Raw genomic sequence first — 22,861 nt, 5'->3', positions numbered from 1 at the left:
TGCCACTCTTCCATAAAGGGCAGATTCGTGGAGAGCATGACTAATAGTTGTCCTGTGGACAGATTCTCCCACCTGAGCTGTGGATCTCTGCAGCTCCTCCAGAGTGACGATGGGCCTCTTGGCTGCTTCTCTGATGAATGCTCTCCTTGTCCGGCCTGTCAGTTTAGGTGGACGGCCATGTCTTGGTAGGTGTGCAGTTGTGCCATACTCTTTCCATTTTCGGATGATGGATTGAATAGTGCTCCGTGAGATGTTCAAAGCTTCGGATATTTTTTTTATAAAACCTAACCCTGCTTTAAACTTCTCTACAACTTTATCCCTGACCTGTCTATTGTGTTCCTTGGCCTTCATGATGCTGTTTGTTCACTAAGGTTCTCTAACAAACCTCTGAGGGCTTCACAGAATAGCTGTATTTATACTGAGATTAAATTATACACAGGTGTCTCTATTTACTAATTAGGTGACTTCTGAAGGCAATAGACTCCACTAGATTTTAGTTATGGATATGAGAGTAAATGGGGGCTGAATTCAAATGCACGCCACACTTTTCAGATATTTATTTATTTCCCAGCCCACTATCTTCCAGAAACCTCCAGACAGACAAAGGGAAGCAGTCAACCCTGGAGCCAGTGCAACACGGAACAGACCAGAATAATCACACATAGCTCAACTGATTATGGTGAGCTACTAACTAAATGTACCTAACCTAACACCTATCTACGAGGGTGCTACATAATAATTGTGAGTGATTGAGAATTGAAGCACTATATGGTTCAGTGTTGACCACCTCCCGAAGCATTTTTTTACTGACAGAGCACATTTTTTTACTGACAAGACAATAAATATTTGATCAGTATAAACACAATATGGAAACGCTGACAATACCTATAACAAGTAATTTGCCTGGTTAACACTTAAAAAGTCAACAGAGCATGACAAATTAGGAGCTCCTGATATAGATGGATCTAATTTTGTCCGGTTCAGCAGGCTATAGCCGGTGTTCTATCGGATAATGCTATTGAGAAGTATCCGGGATGAATGGCGCATGCGCAGCACAACAGCTGATTTTACGATCAGCTGTTGTGACAGCGAGACGGTGCCTGCGCACAATAGCCAAAGAAGAAATTTTTGTGTCAGATTGTGCCTGACGCTGGCGAGGCATGTTCATGTTGGTGAGGGGCGGATTATTAAATGATAGGCAGTGCTGCAAAACACATCTTTTTCTGCTATTCTTCCTGGACACTTGCGGGGCGTGTTTAGTCAACTGTAGGGTGGGTTTTTCTATCAGAAAAATATGTGTTTTGCAGCAATGGCCATCATTTAATTGCTCATTTGGACCACAACCTAAGCTCATAACCTGCACAGTCTATATCTATATCTAAGGACACCTCTCAGGGGTCCACAAATTTATTCTCCCTTTTAAAATAAATAACAGATTTTTTCTATACAAAGCTAGAGTATTTCCAAATAATTTACCAATATAACAATAGGTCGGATACGAAACCACCTTGGTGGCCTTACCAGTAAATACTCTATTATTGAAGTCAATTATTCACTGTTATATGAAACTTATGTACAAATGTTAATATGATTGTACCAATGTTATTTTCAAACATTAATAAAAGCTTTTTGTTTAAACACAGTCCAATTATCATTTACAGTGCTAGAATTGGTCAAATTATTAGCAAAGTAGTGAGGATGAGCTTTAATTATCCTAGGATGTGTAGCTTCTTCTGCCCACCTTCATCATAGTGCTTTTTCATAGAAATACTTTTGTTGTCTCACAGTAACCAATCAAATTCTGCACTGGAAAATGGTAGCTAGTAAGTGAATGCTTGAATATGATTGGTCGCTTGCATCCAAGCAACTAGAATTCAGTTTTAAAGAGTCTGGTCAGCTGTATCGCCCCGGATTTCTTCAGTTCTTGGAGCCTCCAACAGTGACATCTCCCCACTAAAGTTGTTTGCCTTTTCACTTTGATGTCTCACTCCTCATCCTACAACAGAGGTGTTCCTACTTCTACATTAGACATGCAAAGAGAGAGGGACCCCATAGTAAAGGCAGCAGTAGGTGGGCAGATCTGGGAACTCAAGGGTTTTATGTTACCGACAAACTGACAATGACTGGGGACTTCAAATAAAACTTTCTATTTTTGCAGCTCTTTCGAAAAAAGTTACTAGATACATGTTCATTGAATAAGTAACTAGAATAAGAAACATTTAAAATAGAAATAGATAGGTACATAGGTAGATAATTAAATATTGACAATAGTAAAAGCAGATACTTACAGATGAAGACTATCAGAGCTGTGGACAGGACCATCATTGCAATTTTGTGAGTGTAGAAGGTACGAGGATTTTAAGATGTTTTTGGTTTTCCGGGACGCGTGAAGGGCTCATGGTATTAGCAAAAAAGATCAAAGAAACGAAGAACATAACTAAAAGTAAAACACAGGAAATAAGCAAGTGAAATGTTGTAGTGATGTTCTTTCTCTAAAGCTGAAGTACGGTTAAAAAAAAAAAAAAGTTGACCTTTGCAGTGGCTTTACCCAAAATTACAAGGGATAAATGCTCATTTTTGCCTAGGTGGATGACAACAAGCAGTTATACTTACCTTGTTCCCTGCTCCCACAGGCTTCTCAACTCCATAAATCCCCCAACTGTGACATCATCATGGAAATTTCAAGGCCAGCAGTCCTAAGGACAATGAGGACCCACTGTCATGGACAGGTGTGACCAGATTGTGTGGCCTGCAAAGAGGAAACCAAAATGCATGTAAAGTGAAATAAGAATAATGTTTATTTAAGATAAGTGATATAAATAAACAAACATCCCTAAAACAAATAGTGCTCAGCCAACCAACAGAAACCCACAGACAACAGATAATATATACAGCCAAAGGGAAGTACCAAAATCAAACACGTAAGCCAGGCCAGGGTCATACACAGGGAGTCAGCAACTGAACAAGGGCAGGATAGGAGAGGGAGATAATGGATGGGATATGGATACAAGGGAATAGGAACACAGGAGGGACGAAATCAGGATGGGATTGGATACAGGCTCAGGAGCAGGCTCAGGTTCAGATACAGGTTTACAGGATACGGGATAACAGGTCAGGGCACAAGGAAGAAAGATACCAAGGCAAGCATATGAGGGCTTGCCGGGTATTTATAGGACTGACTATAATTGACTTCAAGTCACACCTGAGCGCAGAGGGTGCTGTTTGCTCCACACTGCTGGAGTGCACCCGCTGGTGGACACCGGTACTACGGCCCAAGGATGCAACAGTGCCACCAGCAGGAGAGACCTCTTACTGCAGGTCCCAGGTGTTGGAAGACACCCGCTGGTGGACACTGGTACTGCGATCCAAGAGGCCGATAGCGCCACCAACGGGTAAACCCTCTCATGACACCCACCCACAACCCTAAAGGTTTTTTTTTAATTAAATCTATCATCTTGCTAACCCCCTAGCTAACCCTACTCTATCCTAATTAATCATTACCCCCAATCCCTCCTTGGCTATTATTTTTCTGCTATTTTTAACATTTTTATTAATTTTGTTAGCTATTTTTGTTACTGTTGTATTAAAAATGTGCAAAATTGGATACTATGAATACATTTGAGGCTATCTGTCCCCAGTAACTGACCATTTTTTCCACCTACCTGTAACAGAGACCCTCTGATTCTATAAAACAAGCTTGAAAAGGATGTGATACCCACTCCCCCCACCTTACCTTTTTCCTGTTCCCACTTATTTCTTTTTTCTATGGAAATATTTACTTAGTGTTAGAGAGCATTTCATGTCTCTCCCAGATATAGCACCCTCCTAGATAGGTTGCAAGGGTGATTTTGTAAATGTTGTTCTTGTTTGGTCTTTTGTAATCAGTGGAGCAGTTTGTGATTGCTTTGGGCTATTCTGGGCTGCACTGGCTGCAGGTTTGATTGTTTCCTCCTGCTTTCTGGAGGATTCTAGAATGTATTGGGTTGGAAATGGCAAATCAGCGGACTGAATATTTATACAGTCTCTGGGTCCCTGGGTGAGTGTGTCCAGTAGGTGGCTGGGGGGTACATAAATTGTTTGGGGCCTGGGGCAGCCCTGTTCTTGTCCAGGAGGAGAAGTTCCCAGCCTACACAAATTATGAACTAAAATGAGTTATAATCCTTTACTTAAAGTAAAGGGAGCTATTTGAGAAACTAGGAAGGAGACTGAGGGTCAGCTTCATCACCCCCCATGTTTAGTTAGGTTGATAGTAGGGTGGGAATATCTCCCAACCCACATGATTTGGTTGATAAAAGATAGGATAGGACAGTGATAGAAGGTGAGAAAGAGGACATCCAGATTGTAAAAGGAAGGGGGGGGGATAGTAGGTTAGTGGTGCAGAGAATCAACAATCGAGAGATATAAGTTAGAGTTGTGTAAAGGGATCAAGGTGAGCTTGTAGGCATGTGCAGTGTGTTTGCTCCACTGTGTGTGGTGCTTGACCTGAGTGATACTGCAGCTGGGGAGGAAGTCAAAAGTAACTTGGTTTCCTCTATGATTTCCCTGGTCCCCTGGAGCAGCGTTCCAGATGGCTACGCTGCATGCAGGTGACCTTGGCAGCCATCTTGGGTCAAGCAGAGTCTTTTTAGTCCCTGCCCCCAGGTTTTGGTGCGCATTTGCAAAGTGGGTAGTGTAGGGAGAGTACACCCATCTGCTAGGGACAGCACTAGTGGTAGAGAGATGGTCTGGAGGAGTAGGGAAAGAGCAGAGCCTACATCTGCACTTCCACAAACTCCCTCTTGGGTTGGACCGGCCATGCCCCACTCCACCTTCCTTGGCAAGCACTTCCTTCAGCTTGGGCCTACTTCCACTGATTCTTTGCTGTATTGACTGTGAGTCAGTTGGCCTCCCCGCCAGGCTGTTGCGCTGTTTTGCAAGTGCTTTAATGCATTGGTTTCTGCAATTTGGGGCTCAATGTGATTATTGCCACTGCACCAGACTGCACCTAGCCCACAAGTTGGCAATAGAAAATGTGAGCAGTCAGGATTAGGCTAAGCTTAATAAGAAGTAAGCAGTTTATTTGGTAAAAGGTATAAAGGATTATTTGGATTTGTACCCTTGTTAGTCTGTCTCATCTCAAGTGTCATGTCATGTGTTTTATGTTTGTGTGTGAAAGGATTTAGTAAGAGTTATAATATATGTAGCACCCTCTGGTGTGCTAGGAGTGTAGTTTTTTTTATTTAGAGCAGGTACATTTGTGCAGGCTTGGCTGGCAGCCTAGCCTGTCTGTGTTTTTTCTGGGTTGGGCAGAGATCCTGGGAGAGCTGGATGACTCACAAGCAACATCACTGAGACCTCCCCCTTACTTCTAGAATGTACTGGAACCTTCTAGAAGAATGGGAGGGGAAGTAGGGTGGAGCTGTTTGGATATTCTGAGGGCCCTGACCAATCCCCAACAGAAGGCCCCCTCAAATACTCTGGATCAGCCCAGCTGGGCGGAGGGTGGAGTTCGGGTGGAATCTGGATATGGAGAGTTAGGCTGTCGTGGCCTTGGAGGGGTGCTAAATAGAACAAATACCGCATTAGCTATTTAACGCAAAATTCTTAATGAATTGAACAGTTGCACAATTGTTACCGCGTGCAGGATTTTAGTGCATTTTATGAGCCGTTATTTAACTCTTAGTGACTTGACCCCATAGTTGCTTTCCATTTCGAAGACTACCACAGATCTACCCAAACTATTTTTATCATAATCATGAACATTTACACAGGATGCTTTATATACAGTATATTATGAGAATGGGTGATCTATTTGAGAGAGCCGGGCACAGTGTTTGTTGTCATTTTAAGCTTGGTAAAAAAGAAAGTATAATATAAGTTTTTGCATACAGTCCAGTGAGTTTTAAAAGAGTATTTTTCTACTTTGTATACAAGAGAAGGGGTTGAGTCTAAAATCTGATTTTCATTTTTGGGGTTTTTAATCTTTTACCTATTATGTTTTTATGCTGATGTATATTGAACACCAATTGACAATTACGCTCATTTTCATTACATCTTTTTTCTAGAGACATATTAATTTTTCTTACAAATTGTAATCCTAAATGTACTATTTCTTTATTTTTTGAATGTAACCCTGTTAAAATCACAATTATATAATAAAACATTTATTGAACGAAAAAAAAAAATGAGCAAAATGGAAAAAATGCCATAATTTCATTTGTAAATGACTGCAGTACTTTGTACCAGAAAGTAATTTTTGTGTCATTATGAAAAGGACACATTATTGAATAGCATTTATACTTTTATCTACAGTAAAACCTTTTTAAAAAACTAACAATTATAAAAGTAAGAAAATATGCACTTGTTTCAGTTATTTGGATTGCATAGAAAATAAAAACAATGTAAGATAATATCACCAAATGAAAGCCGTGATTGTCCTGAAAAAACACAATAATATGCATTACGCTGTTATCTTAAAGTGGTTGTAAAGTCAGAAGGTTTTTTATCTTAATGCATTCTATGCATTAAGATAAAAAACCTTCTGTGTGCAGGAGCCCACCTCAGCCCCTCTAATACTTACCAGAGCCCCATCGCGATCCACCGATGTCCTCGAGAGACTCGGCTGTCTCGGACTCCCCTCCTCATTAAAGATGGATGGCTTCCGGATCACCCAAACCACGAGCCACACGGCTGGATCTCGAAGGAGAAAGCAGGGATGGACTCAAGATGCAGACGTCCTCTCGTATCCGGGAAGTATGTGGAAAAAAGTAAAATGCTTCCACATAGTGCAGATCAAGGTTGTTTATTGCTAAAAAACCACTGTACATAAAAGTGATCACAAAGATAAAAAACAGAGTGGCAATGTAGAGAGTAGTAGCCGCCCTATGCGTTTCGATCAATAGACCTTCAACAGGGGCATAAGAAAACCTCTACTACACTGCCTATATATATAGATAACATTAAAAATAGAATTATGACACAAGCCCAATCAGCTTAAGGGAGACTGAAAAAAGAATATGATTGGGCAAGAGATAGTAACATGATACATGTGGCCAAGCCTCACTGTGAAATCAAATCAACAGCCAGTCACGTGGCCCTGCTGTTTATGGACTCCGGTTCCTTCCTGTGGGGCCGCGTGCCTTGCTTTTTGTTTATCATGTGGTTTTTTATTTTTGTTTTAGCGTTTTTTTACAGGACGCCTGCCACTATTGGTCACATGTCTGCCAGGTCATGTGATCGTCACGTGATTTGTCCCGCGTTTTCGCTGTTTTTTTTGACGTGATGTACATTGTCGGCTGGCTGCCCCGCCACGCGGTGTGTGTGCTTCTGGTTGGACATCATCGTCCCGCTTTTTTGGCGGGCTTTCTTACGTGACGCGCGTCCCGGGCCTGTCAGCTGACTGTCCGGTCATGTGATGTGTGTCCTTCTGGTTGGACAACACTGGTAAGTTTTGTCCAATGACTGGCTGTTGATTGGATTTCACAGTGAGGCTTGGCCACATGTATCATGTGACGATCTCTTGCCCAATCATATTCTTTTTTCAGTCTCCCGTAAGCTGATTGGTCTTGTGTCATAATTCTATTTTTAATGTTATCTATATATATAGGCAGTGTAGTAGAGGTTTTCTTATGCCCCTGTTGAAGATCTATTGATCGAAACGCGTAGGGCGGCTACTACTCTCTACATTGCCACTCTTTTTTATCTTTGTGATCACTTTTATGTACAGTGGTTTTTTAGCAATAAACAACCTTGATCTGCACTGTGGAAGCATTTTACTTTTTTCCACATACTTCCCGGATACGAGAGGACGTCTGCATCTTGAGTCCATCCCTGCTTTCTCCTTCGAGATCCAGCCGTGTGGCTCGTGGTTTGGGTGATCCGGAAGCCATCCATCTTTCCTGTGGCCATCTTTACATCTGCCCGTGGTGGCACACTGCTCGATAGACTCTATGCTGCTGGCACTAGAGTCCACCGGTTCCGGTAAGCGTACCCACACCTATCCAGTGTTTTGATGACCCCATATTGGATATTCAGATTGTTGATGGAGTTTTATCCCAGACCCACTTCACCTCAACACTATTTACACAGACTTTTCCTTAGACTTTTTTGAGTACGCCCTTTTCCTTGTGGTGTACTATCACATCACAGCTCCATGTCTGAATGGACACAGAAAGCTGTGACTTGGCTCGGGTGCCCCCATAGCATGATGCTTGCTGTGGGGGCACTCAACAGGAGGGAGGGGCCAGGAGTGCCAAAGAAGGACCCGAGAAGAGGAGGATTGGGGCTGCTCTGTGCAAAACCATTACACAGAGCAGGTAAGTATAATGTTTGTTATTTTGAAATGAAAAAAAAATAGACTTTAGTATCACTTTAAGTGATTACAAAGTTATTGCTTAATAAACTGGTACATACCAGTAATGTAAATAATGCTCTGGGCTTTAGTGGAAATAGAGGTGGTTAAAGGCTTCAGATTTTTTTCTTTTTGTGTTGAGGTATATAGTGGACCACGACAACCAAACACCCGACTGCTGCATATCTATATCAGTGGCGTAACTAGAACCTTCAGGGCCCCGGTGCAAGAAATCATGAAGGGCCCCCCTGACCCCCAGCTGGGGCCCTTCCCTCCGAGCCGATGGCATAAATGCCAAGGCCCGGTCGCAAGTGTGATGTTTGTGACCCTGGTAGTTCTGCCACTGGCGTCTGTTTTTTTTATTGTTATTGTATTTTTCTACCATTTATTTATTGTTTTACAATATTATTTTATAAAAAATATTACATTTTTTTTTTAAGAGTTGGGGGGCTTTGGTGAGATATCAGGGGTCTAAGCAGACCTCTGATGTTTCACCTTTAAGAATGAGAAAGGAGATTGAGAGCACAGCCTCAGCTGCACAGAGTGAATGGACAGGAATAGCTCTGTATAGAGCTGCCCCTTTATTCGCAAACTGAAGCATAGTAAATACAGTTTACTATGTTTCAGTTGTGAATGGATTGAGTCCGTGATCGGTATGGATCACTGACTCTCCATGCAGATACCCTACAGCAGCTGGCAGGAGAGGGGAGGGGGGGACTCTGCTGAGCTGTGGGGACAAGGGGAGGGGCCAGGAGAGAGCGGGGGGGGGGCAGGAAAAAGTACAGGGGGGCTGGAGAGCATACGGGGCAGCAGAAAGAAGCTGCATAGGAGGCATGGTGGGTGCGGCTGCATATAGAGGAACTGATCTTTCCATTTCCCCCACTTCTCATCTCCTTTCAGCAGCTGCAGGAGGAGAATGGAGAGATCAGTTTCTCTGTATCGGTGTTTTTCAACATTTCTTCAACATTTTAGTCAAGATGCAACATATTGCCTCTTCACTGCCTGTCAAATGCCTCTGAAAAGCGATCTGCATCGCTTTTCAGAGGAATGGTATTTTCTTGTTGGTATTATGAACCCACCCTAAAAAAATCTGTTCTGATCGTAAGAGCCCTTTCACAGTGGGGCGGGGACGGCATCGGTGGCAGAGGCGCTTTGCCTGCGGTATAGCCGCGCCGTCCCATTGATTTCAATAGGCAGGAGCGGTAAAGGAGCGGTATACACTCTGCTCCTTCACCGCTCCGAAGATGCTGCTGGCAGGACTTTTTTTCCCGTCCTGCCAGCACATCGCTCCAGTGTGAAAGCCCTCGGGGCTTTCACACTGGAATGAAAGCAGCGGCACTTTCGGGGCGGATTGCAGGCGCTATTATTAGCGCAATATCGCCTACAAACTGCCCCAGTGTGAAAGGGCTCTAAAGAAAAAGGGGGTCAGAATTACAAGTAATGTGTATACCTACACGCATGTAAACACACGTACGCAAATACACACATATAAATATAAATACATGCACACACATAAACGCACACACATGAGCAAACACACAAACATGCACATACACATATAACTCTATACACATGCACACACATGCGCACACACATATAACTCTATACACATGCACACACATGCGCACACACATGTAAACATACACATGCACACAAATAAATGCACACACACATATAAAACACACACACACATGCACACACCCAAACATGCGGACACACACATATAAGCACACACACATGCATACAAACATATATAGATCGCCTTTTTAAAAATCTGCAGCTGCAGCTCTGTACCTTAAACTCTCCATGCCGGGTACTGCACTGTAGGGGGAGGCAGAGAGCACAGCACACAGTGTGCTAGACAGTCTCACTTACTTTCACTTTGTGACCGAGCTCCTGCAATGATTTACGCATCGGCTGAGGATGAGGGAGCTCGGTCTCATATGCAGCCACCGCTCGGGGAGAGGGGGGCACACGGGCCCCTACGGGCCCCCTGCAGCATGGGGCCCAGTCGCAATGGCGACTTTTGCGACCCCTATACTTCCGCCCCTGATCTATATATCAGGGTTTCTCACGTCTACAGGAAATGGCTGTTTCTGTCTCTTTGCAGCCTCTGCTCACTTTAGTTCAGTCTTTCTTAACCACTTGCTTACTGGGCACTTAAACTCCCCTCCTGCCCAGACCAATTTTCAGCTTTCAGCGATGACGCACTTTGAAAGACAATTGCGCGGTCATACAACACTGTACCCAAATGAGATTTTTATCATTTTTTTTCCCACAAATAGAGCTTTCTTTTGGTGGTATTTAATCACAGCTGGGATTTTTATTTTTTGCTAAACAAACAAAAAAAGCTGGAAAATTTTGAAAAAAAAAATCATGTTTAATAGTTTGTTATAAAATTTTACATAAAATTTATATGCGCTGATGAGGCGGCACTGGTGGGCACTGATATGCTGCACTGATGGGCACGGATAGGCACATTTAAGGTGGCACAGTTAAAATGGCACTGATAGGCACAGTTAAGGCGCCACTGATAGGCACAAATAAGGCGGCACTGATGGGGACAGATAAGGCGGCACTGATGGGGACAGATAAGGCGGCACTGATGGGCACAGATAAGGCGGCACTGATGGCCACTGATGGGTGGCACGGAGGGGTGACATGAATGAGTGGCACTGATGGGTGGCACTGATTGGCAGCACTGATGAGCACTGATGGGTGGCACTGATGGGCACTATTGATGGGCACTGGTAGGTGACACTGATGGGCACTGATAGGTGGCACTGATGTGCAGCACTGTTGTTGAGGCACTGATTGTGGGCACTGATAGGTGGCACTGTGGGCACTGATGGGTGGCATTGTGGGCACTGATGGGTGACACTGTGGGCACTGATGGGTGGCGCTGGTGGGCACTGGTAGGTGGCACTGCTGTCTATTGCTAGGTGGCACTGGCAGAGGGCACAGGTGGGTACTGATGATCTGGTGGCGCTTGCCATGATCGGGACTCATGTCCCTCTCACGGCCGCCGGTGATCGTCTTTTTTTTCCTCCTCACGCTGTCAGCGGCTCTGTTGATGTCACATGATCAGCTGTCATTGTAAAGTAATGGGATAGTAAATTACCAATACGTTTTTACACTATGTGGAGCATCTTCTATTTTGGGTATAATAACATGGAGAGTTTGGTTGGATAACCCAAACTTTGGCCCAAGGGTACCCCGCAGGGACATCTTTGAGAGACCCTGGCTGGATATATAGCCAAAAGCGCTCCTGATCTTTCTTGAGCAAAGGTCCATTCAAGCTGGTAAGCAGGCAATTTTACTATTCCAAGGTGGCAGCATCTTCTGCAGACATAGTGATGAGATTGTGACTGCATGTATTCCAACCTGGGTTACATATGTGGAGGACTTATCTCAATAATTTTTTGCAGCATCCTCTTGGACTTTATGTTTATATTTATTTTAGTATAATTCTTATTATATTTTTACACTTATAATTGCTAATTGTTAGCGTGACTCTGTTTGTATATGATTATGTTTGACTGTGCCTATATCACACAGTAGAGTTGCAGCTTGTTTAATCACTGTTTTTGTTCCACTCAAATTATATTTATGTTTTTATTTTCAAAATTCATTAACGCAGTTTTTCTCCCTAGAAGTATATTTATACTGTATCTGTTGCATACCACTAAATTAAAAAAGAAAGAAAGAAAGAATACGTGGTCTGCCACTGTCCGAATATTCCTCCACCCTAGTTTGTGGTCTACACTGCCACGTATGGGGTAAGCGTTGGCTGAAGGGAATTACAGTTTTGCCTTGCCTATCTTATCTACCTATGTCTGTATAGACCTACATTGTCATATATTACGACTGATTGTCATAAACAGTTACATAATTATACTTCTTACAGCGGAATTCCAACCAAAAATAACAAGATATAATTGAATAGCCCATTAAAAGAAAAAATGTTTTTCTTGCAATGTTCACCTTTAGTACAACCACCAGAGTACTTATTTTCCACTGATAAATGTCCATTCAAACCTTTTTTTTCTGAGCCCAGATCATCCCGGACCAGCCCCCAACCTGTGACTGGACAGTGAAAGGAGTGAAAGGAGAAGCAGCACAGTGATGAGCTTATCCCTCTGTCACTCTGCTTTGCCTTCCATCAGCATGCTTCATATCAGAAAATTAACACATTTTCTCCATGTGCTGCTTTTGCTCTCACACGCGAGCTCTGCTGTACAGGGGCTATAAGAGGCTGATACCAGATCACATTCAGGTACTTTCATTGTTTGTATTTTAAAAAATACAATTAACAATGTAGCTGCTTTAATTTGTGTCGTTTATGTTGCCTAGAAATCAGCTTTTAGGATAAACCTTGTAAACCGTTCTATCTTCCCATAACCTCCTGTCACTGACAACATATGGTTGGTGCCATAGAGTCTGTCACGTACTTTACTGTGGCGTCTTGCACGATTCCGGTCCTAACACCCCTGGAGGTGGAGACAGGGCTGCTAGGGCAACAGGGGTTCGTAGTCAGGGGCTAGCGGAGGTTGGCAATGGGCTGGCAGAGAGGTACAAGATCGGAAGACAGAGCCGTGGTCAGAAGTTCAAGCCGGGTTCAGTACAGGAAGCAGAAGTAAACAGAGTTGCAGGGATAATCCAAAAGAGTAGTCAGGAAGGCCAAGGTTTCAGGATCAAGGTTCAATCAAACAGCAATCAAGGATACAGGAAATAGCTGAGACAATCCAGCACTGATACTAGTATGCTGATCCTTTAAATAGGGTGCCCTGTGCTGTGATTCGTTGGCTTGCGGACATGCCCACGCTGACATGCACTCGTTCATATGAGAGTACTAACGTGCGTGCCTGGTCCGGGGTTCACACATTCGTGCCGCACGTCTGGCTGGCGCACGGCAACGTAATGGTTCTCTGACAGAGTCATTGAGATGACAAATGGTGTTCTTCCACTCTCTCCTCTGCATCTTTGTCATCCTAATGCCGCGTACACACGATTGGGATTTTGGTCGGAAAAAGGTATGATGGCTTTTCCGATGGGATTCTGCTCAAGCTTGGCTTGCATACACATGGTCACACAAAAGTTCTCTGAACTTTCGACCATCAAGAACGCGGTGACGTACAACACTATGATGAGCCAAGAAAATGCAGTTCAATGCTTCCGAGCATGCGTGATTTTTTTGTGCATCGGAATTGCATACACACGAACGCATTTTTGGATAGGAACTTTTTCCGACCGAAAAATAGAGGACCTGCTCTCAATCTTTTGCTGGCAGGAATTTGGCCAGCAAAAGACCGATGGAGCATACACATGGTCGCATTTTCCGACCAAAAGCTCTCAGCGGTCTTTTGCTGGCCAAATTTCCGATCGTGTGTATGGGGCATTAGTCTTGGCCGACCTCCCAATCTTCATGTGACAGTAAAAAATAAAGGCCCCTATAAGTAATAAGATTCCAGATGCCAACAGTCGAATTATCTTCTGTAACATGTAATCTGTGTACCTGTCATCAGAAAACTAAAAAAAGGAACATATGAAATACCTATCACCATCAGCAAGAAATAGTGGTAAGGAAAACTTTAAAAGTAATTTTTATACTGCAGCATTATAGATCAGTGGTCGGCACTATTAGCTTTCAGCTTTAAAATACAGGGTGCCAATATTAACAATGCCTACAAATTACTTCCATTACCTCCCTTTTAATTCATGTACACAAGGGTAACAGTGATATAGGCAGGGAATATTGTGGTATTTTTGCAAAAACAGTGCACTCTTGAGCTGAATCAACCATGGATGTATGTAACTATGTAACTACAGGTCTGTGTCAGCAGGCTTTTATTCACTTTATAACTGCTTTGCTCCCCATACAAGTCTGTGGGAATGCAAAAGCAGCTGAAGCATGTCACATAGCACCTGCAGCTACTGGCAGAACTACTGTCATGGCGATGGTGGAAGTGGTTATGGGGCCCAGGGGGAGGGGTTCTCAAGGAAAAGGGGAACCATGGCAGGTCCTGCTGGGAAAAATCCTTTCTACTTTTCTTTGATAATTTCCTTCCTGTTGTCAAAAGTTGCAATGGCATTTCTTTGAATGGACGATTCATCTGAAATCAAATGTAAAATGGCCTATTTAACTGACCCCTAATGTAACGTGGACCTTTTATCTGAACTTTAATGTAAAGTGAACAATTTCCATCATTAAAGGGGGTATCATGTTGAATGTTGATGTCTGAAAGATAAAGTACATTTTTTTTACAGGTTACCAGTTTAGAGCTACAGAGGAGGTCTAGTGGTAGAATTATTGCTCTCACTATAACGTTTGCGGTGATACCTCACGTGAGTGGCATGAACGTCGGTTACATACTGTATGCGGGCACGACCTACGTATGCATTGGCTTCTGCGTGCGATTACGAGGGGACGGGGCGCTTTAAAAAATTTGTTTCATTGTTATTATTTATTTATTTATTTTAAAACTGTGTCTTTCATTTTTTTCTTTTGATCAATTTTATTCCTATTACAAGATATGTAAAAATCCCTTGTAATAGGAATACAATATGACAGGTTCTCTTTATGGAGACATCTTGGGTCAATAAGACCCTAGATATCTCATCCACCCTGGAAATCATGAGATAAAAAAAAAAACAACATCGATCTCTGCCGTCCAGGGGAAAAAAAAATGTCAGTGTTTACATCTGTCAGAGCCAGAAGCAATGTCATGATGCCTCCCAGGATCATAGAGATGGCCAGAGACCATCCTGTCCAAGGTCAGCTCTATGGTAATCCGATGCCACTGCCAAATCGGGTCCCTGATTGCAGAGGAGAGCCCCGGGAAGCGCCTGCTGCCTGTAAAAGCAATACATTGGCTAGACAGCCGCTAGGATGGCTTTTACAAGAGAGGGAATGGCCAGCTGAAAACAAAGATATCTGGATGATGCCTGTAGCTGCAACCATCATCCAGATATCACCACTTCAACCTAAGGATGTCATATGATGACCTTGCAGCTGGAAATGGTTAAAAGATGCAAAGTAAAGCAGATATAAAAGACAAATGACTTGTTAAAAACAATGATCCTGGTTACCACTTTTTCAGATGTACAGAAAGAAAGGATTCTCATGTTCACCCACAAGACATCAATTACAATTGTTTCACGCTGGTACAAGGTTCCCTCGCTACTGCACAAAAATGTGGCTCCAGTACTTGCCCCTCTGCTGGAGAAGGCCCCATACTCAACACATTCTGGAGATGTCCATGCCTACTAAATTTTTGGTCTCAGGCTCGGGACTTCTGTTTCAAGTTGACGGACATCCCCCTGGGGGATGACCCAGCGGCCTTTCCCCTCCACCTGGCCACCCACGCTGCAAAGAGATACAAACGCTCTTTTCTGATCCATCTGCTGAACGTGGCAAAATCCTGCTTTCCTCTCTTATGGAAACAGACAACCCCACCTCCCATTAGAGTGGGGCTTACCAAAATCAGTGAGATCAGCACTACCAAAGAGATTGTTGCCTCCGCAAACCTTAGGGAGGAACTACACTGTAAGACCTGGCTACGCTGGCATTATTCACCTTTTCCTCGGAATACAGAACCCTGATGGAGTCCTTGTGAGCAATTGTTCCCTGATACCCCACTTGACATTGGTAACTCTGTTCCAGCCCAGGTGCCCCCCCCCCCATTTTCCCCTACTCCCCATCTCTAATTTTTTTTTCTTCCAGTCCCCTCTCAGAGGTATTTCTGCTACCCCTGCTCCTTTTCTTCTCTTGCCTCTGGGTGCCTTTCACCTGTTGGGCCTCTCCTTACTCTCTATTCTCTTTGTTAGTAGCAGTCAGACAGTTGAGTTCTGTTACATACAGGGCCGGGACAAGAGGTGGGCAGGAGGGGGCGCTGCTCAGGGCGCAATGGTTTATTGCAGGGATGTGGGTACCCTGACCCTAACCCTAAGGGATGGGCGTATTTTGTCATCTTTGCCCTGGGTGCTGGATGACCTTGTCCTGGCACTGGTTACATACAAGCTGAGGTCATACACTGTGATGTTAATGGCACCATTCATACTGCACCTCCCCAGACTCCCGGTCTGTAAGGAGCTCTGCCATCAAGCCGCATGCCTAAGCCTGGCATTGCCACTTGAATTTCATCCATTCTCTGCCATATGTGAAGCCACTTCAGTTTAGGATGTTTTGTCCATGATCCCTGGCCTTGAAGTTGTATCGTGTTGACTTTTTTGCCTTTTTTGTCTATTTGCTTGTATACCACCGTTTTTTTCTTGTCGGCCTGTATTGTACTGAAAAACTCTTTAACCACTTGCCGACTGCACTATAGCCAAATGACAGCTACAGCGCAGATGGCCAGTTCAGGCGTCATATGACGGCCTCTTGTGATCGCACCCGCTGCTGCGCTCTCTGTGATCACAGATTGAGGTAAAGAGCCAATCGGCGGCTCTTTACCACGTGATCAGCTGTGACCAATCACAGCTGATCACAATGTAAACAGAAGCTGGTTATCGGCTTTCCTTTCCTTATGTAAGTATTTTAGAGGCTATGTTAGCCTAGAATATTGGACTGAACCCTTGCTCAATAATGTTTATCATTTTCCCTCTCCCTTCCAAATGATTTTTTTGTAGCCTGGCCCCTGTATGCCCTCTGTGGCCACACAGAACCTCCTCCACCACGATTTGTGGACTGTCTTGGTGTGTGCTCCTTGGGGTCTCTCTGGTAAGTCTGGTGGGAGTCGTAGGATGGAGGGAGTCTTGAACCATGACACATGATTTGTTTTTGTTATATTAAATTTATTTAATTGATTATTAAACAACTTTCTGTGCATTTTACTGTTATTATAGACATTTTTGAACACTGGTGACCTATACAATCCCCTGAAGAAGCCATTGATGGCGAAACATGTAGGGATGTGATATTCATCAGTGACCACTTCATGTATATGGATACCTTGGCCAGTATAACAATCTGTATAATTACTCTGCCTTTTTTATGAACCCCATTTATATTGTCTTTATGTAATAAAATTTATATATTTTTAGCAATATTGTAATTTCTTTTCGTATATTTGGCACCGTTATAATCCCAAAAAAACCTTTGCCATCAATTCTACTACTGTAAAGGGATGAGGTGCCAGATCCTGTAGGGTCACTCAATTCACCCCTCTTGCAGTAGAGGCAGGGTGTCGTAATGTTTTCAGGAAGTTAAGTACAGCACCCTGCCAATCCCTCCCACCAGCCATGATCTGCCTACATTGCATAGAGAAGGACAAAGACCCAGTGATGACATCATAAGCTAAGTAATGAAAGCAAAAAAGTTTTATTTGAAAATTTCATTAGCATGTTGATAGAGAGGGGGGGGGACCAGCAAAGGAAAAATATAAGCTGATTAAACTTCAGCTTTAAATTTATCTAAACTCGATGCAAAATCTAAAAAAAGCTTTTGTTTTAGGTAAACTTCAGGTTCCTGTTGTTTCTTCACTTTCTATTGTTACAATAAAGAATATTTGTTCCTAAAATTTGCACATCTATGATAAGCCAAAGAAAGCAGGAATGTTAAATTAGCGGAAGTAAAATCTGGGATTTGTATAGGAGAGAATGCAGCATGGGGGTGAGGAATCGCTTGTAATCAAAGCCCAGCAATGATAGGTCTCCAGCCTTCATTTCAGTTCTTGTTAGTCTTCATGTATTCAAAGACAATTCCACATATCAGGAATATAAGTAGGATGGAGAATACCAGATGGATAATATTTATTGTTCTAAAATCTGTAAAACAAAATTGTACAATTATTTAAAAAATTGCCTAAAAAAAAAAAAATATTAAAAAAAAAAAATCAGCTGACTGCTGCTTCCTCATACTTATGAATGTTGGATAACACTTAGCTTTAAAGTGCACCTGTGCCCAGATTATGAATATTAAAGTTTTTTACAAATCCTTGAAAAAGGAACTTCACCCCCCCTATAGTTTTTTTCACCCCCTTACCTTGTCTGTTGACGTAGCCACAAACAAATATACTCACCCGATCTGCAAATCTAGCGTTGTCTGGTGTAACCTGCTGCTTCTTGTTATGTACGGCAATCTTCTCATCTGATGTCATCCAGAGGCCGAATGTCTCTTCCTATTTTGGTTATCTTAGAGAATGCAGAATGCAGCGGGGATTGACCTGAAAACTCTTGGGTTGTGTGTCAATGGTATTCCGGGAGTCTACAGGCAACGAGGATTGGGGGTGTAATATTCTCACCTGGGGAGATATTCTGGGTCCCACAGAAAAGTTACTTTAACCCCTGAATAAAAATGTAATATCCAGTTGTGTAATGGGGGGAAACGAGTGGGAGAAGGAAAATGATGACAAGTGAAGGAACAGGGTGAAGTTCCACTTTAACAAGCAATAAACAAGCTTTAGCTATAGCTATTCCTGACCTACAGTATATAGCTGCATGTACTGTGACATTATTAATCCTCAAAAATCACAACATAGACTTAAAGAGATATGAAAGGCAAGTTTAAAAAAATACCTGCTCTGTGTAGTGGTTTTGCACAGAGCAGCCCTGATGTTCCTTTTCTCAGGTCCCCCGTCGGCTCTTCTGACACCTCCCTCCTATCAAGTGCCCCCAGAGCAAGTAGCTGTCAGGAACCATCAACCAGGTAGAGACAGAAAATGCAGTTAAAATCATACCTTTATTGAAATAGCAAAAAATAACACAGTTCAGGAACGTAGTCAGAAGCTGAAGCCAGGGTTTGGATGGCAGAGCGGGTTATCAGATAAGCCGGGGTCAGAAAGCCAGAACTCAGGAACAAAAACAGGAACAGGAGAGAAGTCAGCCAGGCCAAGCCATACACAGGAACACAACAGGAACACACTGGAGATCATAGACCACGCAAGGGCAAGGAGGAAATGAGCAAAGCTGTTTAAATAGCCAAAAAGGTCTTTCTGACGACGCAGGTAATAGTAACCAGGTGAGTCACTGTGGAAATGAGTGGCTGGTAATTAACTGACAGCTCAGCAGCTTCTGTGCACTGAAAGAAAAGAGCTGCTTGTAAATAGCAGGAGCCCAGCCCTGAGAGTAGCTTGCTCTGGGGGCACCCAAGCAGGCTCACTCCCGAGTTGCTCCTGCGCGAGTCCATTCCCACACAAAGCTGCGACTCCATCCCACCCCCTTTCTACTCCTATTGGCTCACTGGCAGGGCCAAATTACTGAGCGGGCACCCCTGGGCACTGCCCCGGGGCCACAGGTTCACCAGGGGCCCCATCAGGGCCATACAAATATAAGAAGCAGTAGGGCAGCCCATACACTAAGGGCTCGAGCGTCTAGAAGGGCCTGGCTGTCTGGCGGGGAAGGGAGAAGGCAGGAGCGGGTGCAGGAGAGCTCTGTGCCTGCGCTGGATTTTGGAATGTGTGTGAGAGACATTGAGCTGACATCGGGCTCTTTGCTGCCCCCTCTGGTAAATTCCAGCATGTGCACCCTTCGTGTGTCCTGCACAAGAGCTGGAACCAGGAACACCACCTAACAAGTAAGGGCTCTTTCACACGTGGCGGATCAGTGATGATCCGCCCTGTGAGCACACTGTGCAGCGACGGACCTGTTAGAGCGCCGCTCTCCCCTATGGGGGATCGGATGATGACGGACCGTAGAGTCCGTCGTCACCCGATCCGATCCGAAAAGGGATGGAAAAGTAGGGTTTTCCTCCGTTACACTTTTCGGATCGGAGCGGGTCGAATGTCAGCGGCCCTATAACCTCCGGAATTGTGATAGTAGGTACCCCAGTAAACCCAATTGCAAAAATCACATTTAAGCTTTAAAATGTTAACCTTATTTTATAAGTTATTTTATATCATTTAAATCTACAACTTTCATTCTACTAGGTCAACATAGTGGCTAAGTGATTAGTACTTCTGTCTTGCAGTACTGAATTTCTTGGTGCAATTTCCAACCAAGGCATTGTCTGCATGGAGTTTGCATGTTCCCTCTGTGCTTGTATGCATTTCCTCTGGGTTCTTACATTTCCTTCCACACTCTAAAGATGTGCTGGTAGTTTAATTGGCTGTATATATTGGCCCTAGTGTGTGTGTGGGTGTGTGCAAATGGTGCACATGTGAGATAGGGAACTTAGATTGTAAGCTTCTCAAGGTTAGGGACTGATGTCAATTGAATAGTAAGTGCTGCAAAAGTTGTTGGCAATATACAGTATCTTACAAAAGTGAGTACACCCCTCACATTTTTGTAAATATTTTATTCTATCTTTTCATGTGCCAACACTGAAGAAATGACACTTGTCTACAATGTAAAGTAGTGAGTGTACAGCTTGTATAACAGTGTAAATTTGCTGTCCTCTCAAAATAACTCAACACACAGCCATTAATGTCTAAATCACTGGTAACAAAAGTGAGTACACCCCTAAGTGAAAATGTCCAAATTGGGCCCAATTAACCATTTTCCCTCCCCGGTGTCATGTGACTCGTTAGTGTTACAAGGTCTCAGGTGTGAATGAGGAGCAGGTGTGTTAAATTTGGTGTTATCGCTCTCACTCTCTCATACTGGTCACTGGAAGTTCAACATGGCACCCCATAGCAAAGAACTCTCTGAGGATCTGAAAAAAAGAATTGTTGCTCTACATAAAGATGGCCTAGGCTATAGGAAGATTTCCAAGACCCTGAAACTGAGCTGCAGCATGGTGGCCAAGACCATACAGCAGTTTAATAGGACAGGTTCCACTAAGAACAGGCCTCGCCATGGTCGACCAAAGGAGTTGAGCACAAGTGCTCACCGTCATTTCCAGAGGTTGTCTTTGGCAAATAGATGTATGAGTGCTGCCAGCATTGCTGCAGAGGGGTGGGGGGGTCAGCCTGTCAGTGCTCAGACCATATGCCGCACACTGCATCAAACTGGTCTGCATGGCTGTCATCCCAGAAGGAAGCCTCTTTTAAAGATGAGGCACAAGAAAGCCTGCAAACAGTTTGCTATAGACAAGCAGACATGGATTACTGGAACCATGTCCTGTGGTCTGATAAGACCAAGATAAACTTATTTGGTTCAGATGGTGTCAAGCGTGTGTGGCAGCAACCAGGTGAAGAGTACAAAGCAAGTGTGTCTTGCCTACAGTCAAGCATGGTGGTGGGAGTGTCATGGTCTGTGGCTGCATGAGTGCTCAAATTGGAAAAATTTTGTGAGCCACAATAATCTTATGCCTTGCTTGTGCTACCTCCAGCTGCATGCGCTAATCACGCTTCATATAACGTGCATAGGATAAATTTACAAGTTATGCGCTGCGCTTGGGTGACTCCAAAAACAAAATTAATAATAACCAACTCTGTGCTTACTAGTGCGATAATATTAAATACAAATAATATGAATGTTGAATAAATGAACAAGGTGTGAGAAAACAAGTGCTTGTTACACCATAAATTAGTGCTTATTAGTGCTTGTTACACCATACATAGTGTCTTAATCAACATAAAAAGTGCTTAGTGCTCAATATAAAGTATCCTGCTTGTCTAAATGAATAAATTTATAAATAATAAATAATGAAAAAAGTTCTCTTTAGCAATAGTGCATGCAAATAATGTCCAGCAGTGATAATAAACAATGCGTGCAGGTGGTGTTCAGCTGTGACAACAATCCAACATCATGCCGAAGATATCCTGAGTGCTGCAAAACATGCTCCGGTGCTCCTTCGTGACCCCCTTAAGCTAATGTGCTCACCTCAGAGCGTGTGACTCAGCTGTTACCCTGAGTCCAAATACGCTTTGGAGCCACCCCTGGGCTCAGTCTCAGTGTCTGCTGCACTCCTCCAGCTGGAAACATTTTTCCAATTTGATTTGTATTTGTTTTCATATACCTGTTAGCAGCCTATGGATCCATTTGCCTTCTTTGATAATAGAGAGTTAGATCTGGAGGATCTGTTCTCAGATAACAAAACAAAGGATGATGACTTAGCACATTTGTTTAGAAAATTAGGACATTGTATGGATAAAAAATGTAATGTTTGGTGGGATCAATCCACCTTGGAAAAATACTTGAAAGACAATATTATACCCAGAAAATTAAGGTGGGATATACCCATTAGTGATGGTTTACTGGGAGATGATGATGTGGATGAATGGTATGCTTTCTTTGCTGGTAAAGGGAAAGAGGTTATGGATTTCCTGATCAAAAGGAAACTTAAAGCACTAGAGGTTCAGATAAAAGAGATTAGGGATAAGATTAATTTATTTAAGGAGACACCTGAATATAACAAATTAATGGGTGAGTTGCAGAAAAGTATGCAAAAAAGGATACAGAGAATAGGAATGTGAAGAAAAAGAAATATTGGAGAGATCTTGAAGATTACCAAAAGAAACAAGTTTTTCGCTGGCAATCAACATTAGCCAATAGGAATATTGTTAACCCCCAAGAGCAGACCACCACTGATAGAAATGGGGGAAATAAAACACCAATACCGCAGAACCAGCAGCATCGTCCACAGTATGATACTAAACAGCCCGTTAGGGGGTATCCTCCATATTATCAGGAGGTCAGACAGTCTAATACCCC

The 22,861-nt window shown here is 43.2% G+C and overlaps 1 protein-coding gene across 1 annotated transcript in view; it reads right to left on the bottom strand.

Annotated features, from left to right (window-relative positions):
* The window catches only part of LOC141116646 (Fc receptor-like protein 3), a 49,240-nt gene extending 41,353 nt beyond the window's left edge, over positions 1 to 7,887 (bottom strand). Inside the window, exon 1 of the mRNA XM_073609038.1 lies at positions 7,770 to 7,887. Coding sequence (XP_073465139.1) covers positions 7,770 to 7,887 — 118 coding nt within the window. The remainder of the gene's footprint in view (positions 1 to 7,769) is intronic.
* Positions 7,888 to 22,861: the final 14,974 nt, after the last annotated feature.

The sequence above is a fragment of the Aquarana catesbeiana genome, linkage group LG13 (assembly GCF_042186555.1).
Source record: "Aquarana catesbeiana isolate 2022-GZ linkage group LG13, ASM4218655v1, whole genome shotgun sequence".
In the NCBI taxonomy this organism is placed as follows: domain Eukaryota; kingdom Metazoa; phylum Chordata; class Amphibia; order Anura; family Ranidae; genus Aquarana; species Aquarana catesbeiana.
The sequence above is the reverse complement of the archived record's forward strand: the minus strand, read 5'-3'. Positions and strand labels throughout refer to the sequence as shown.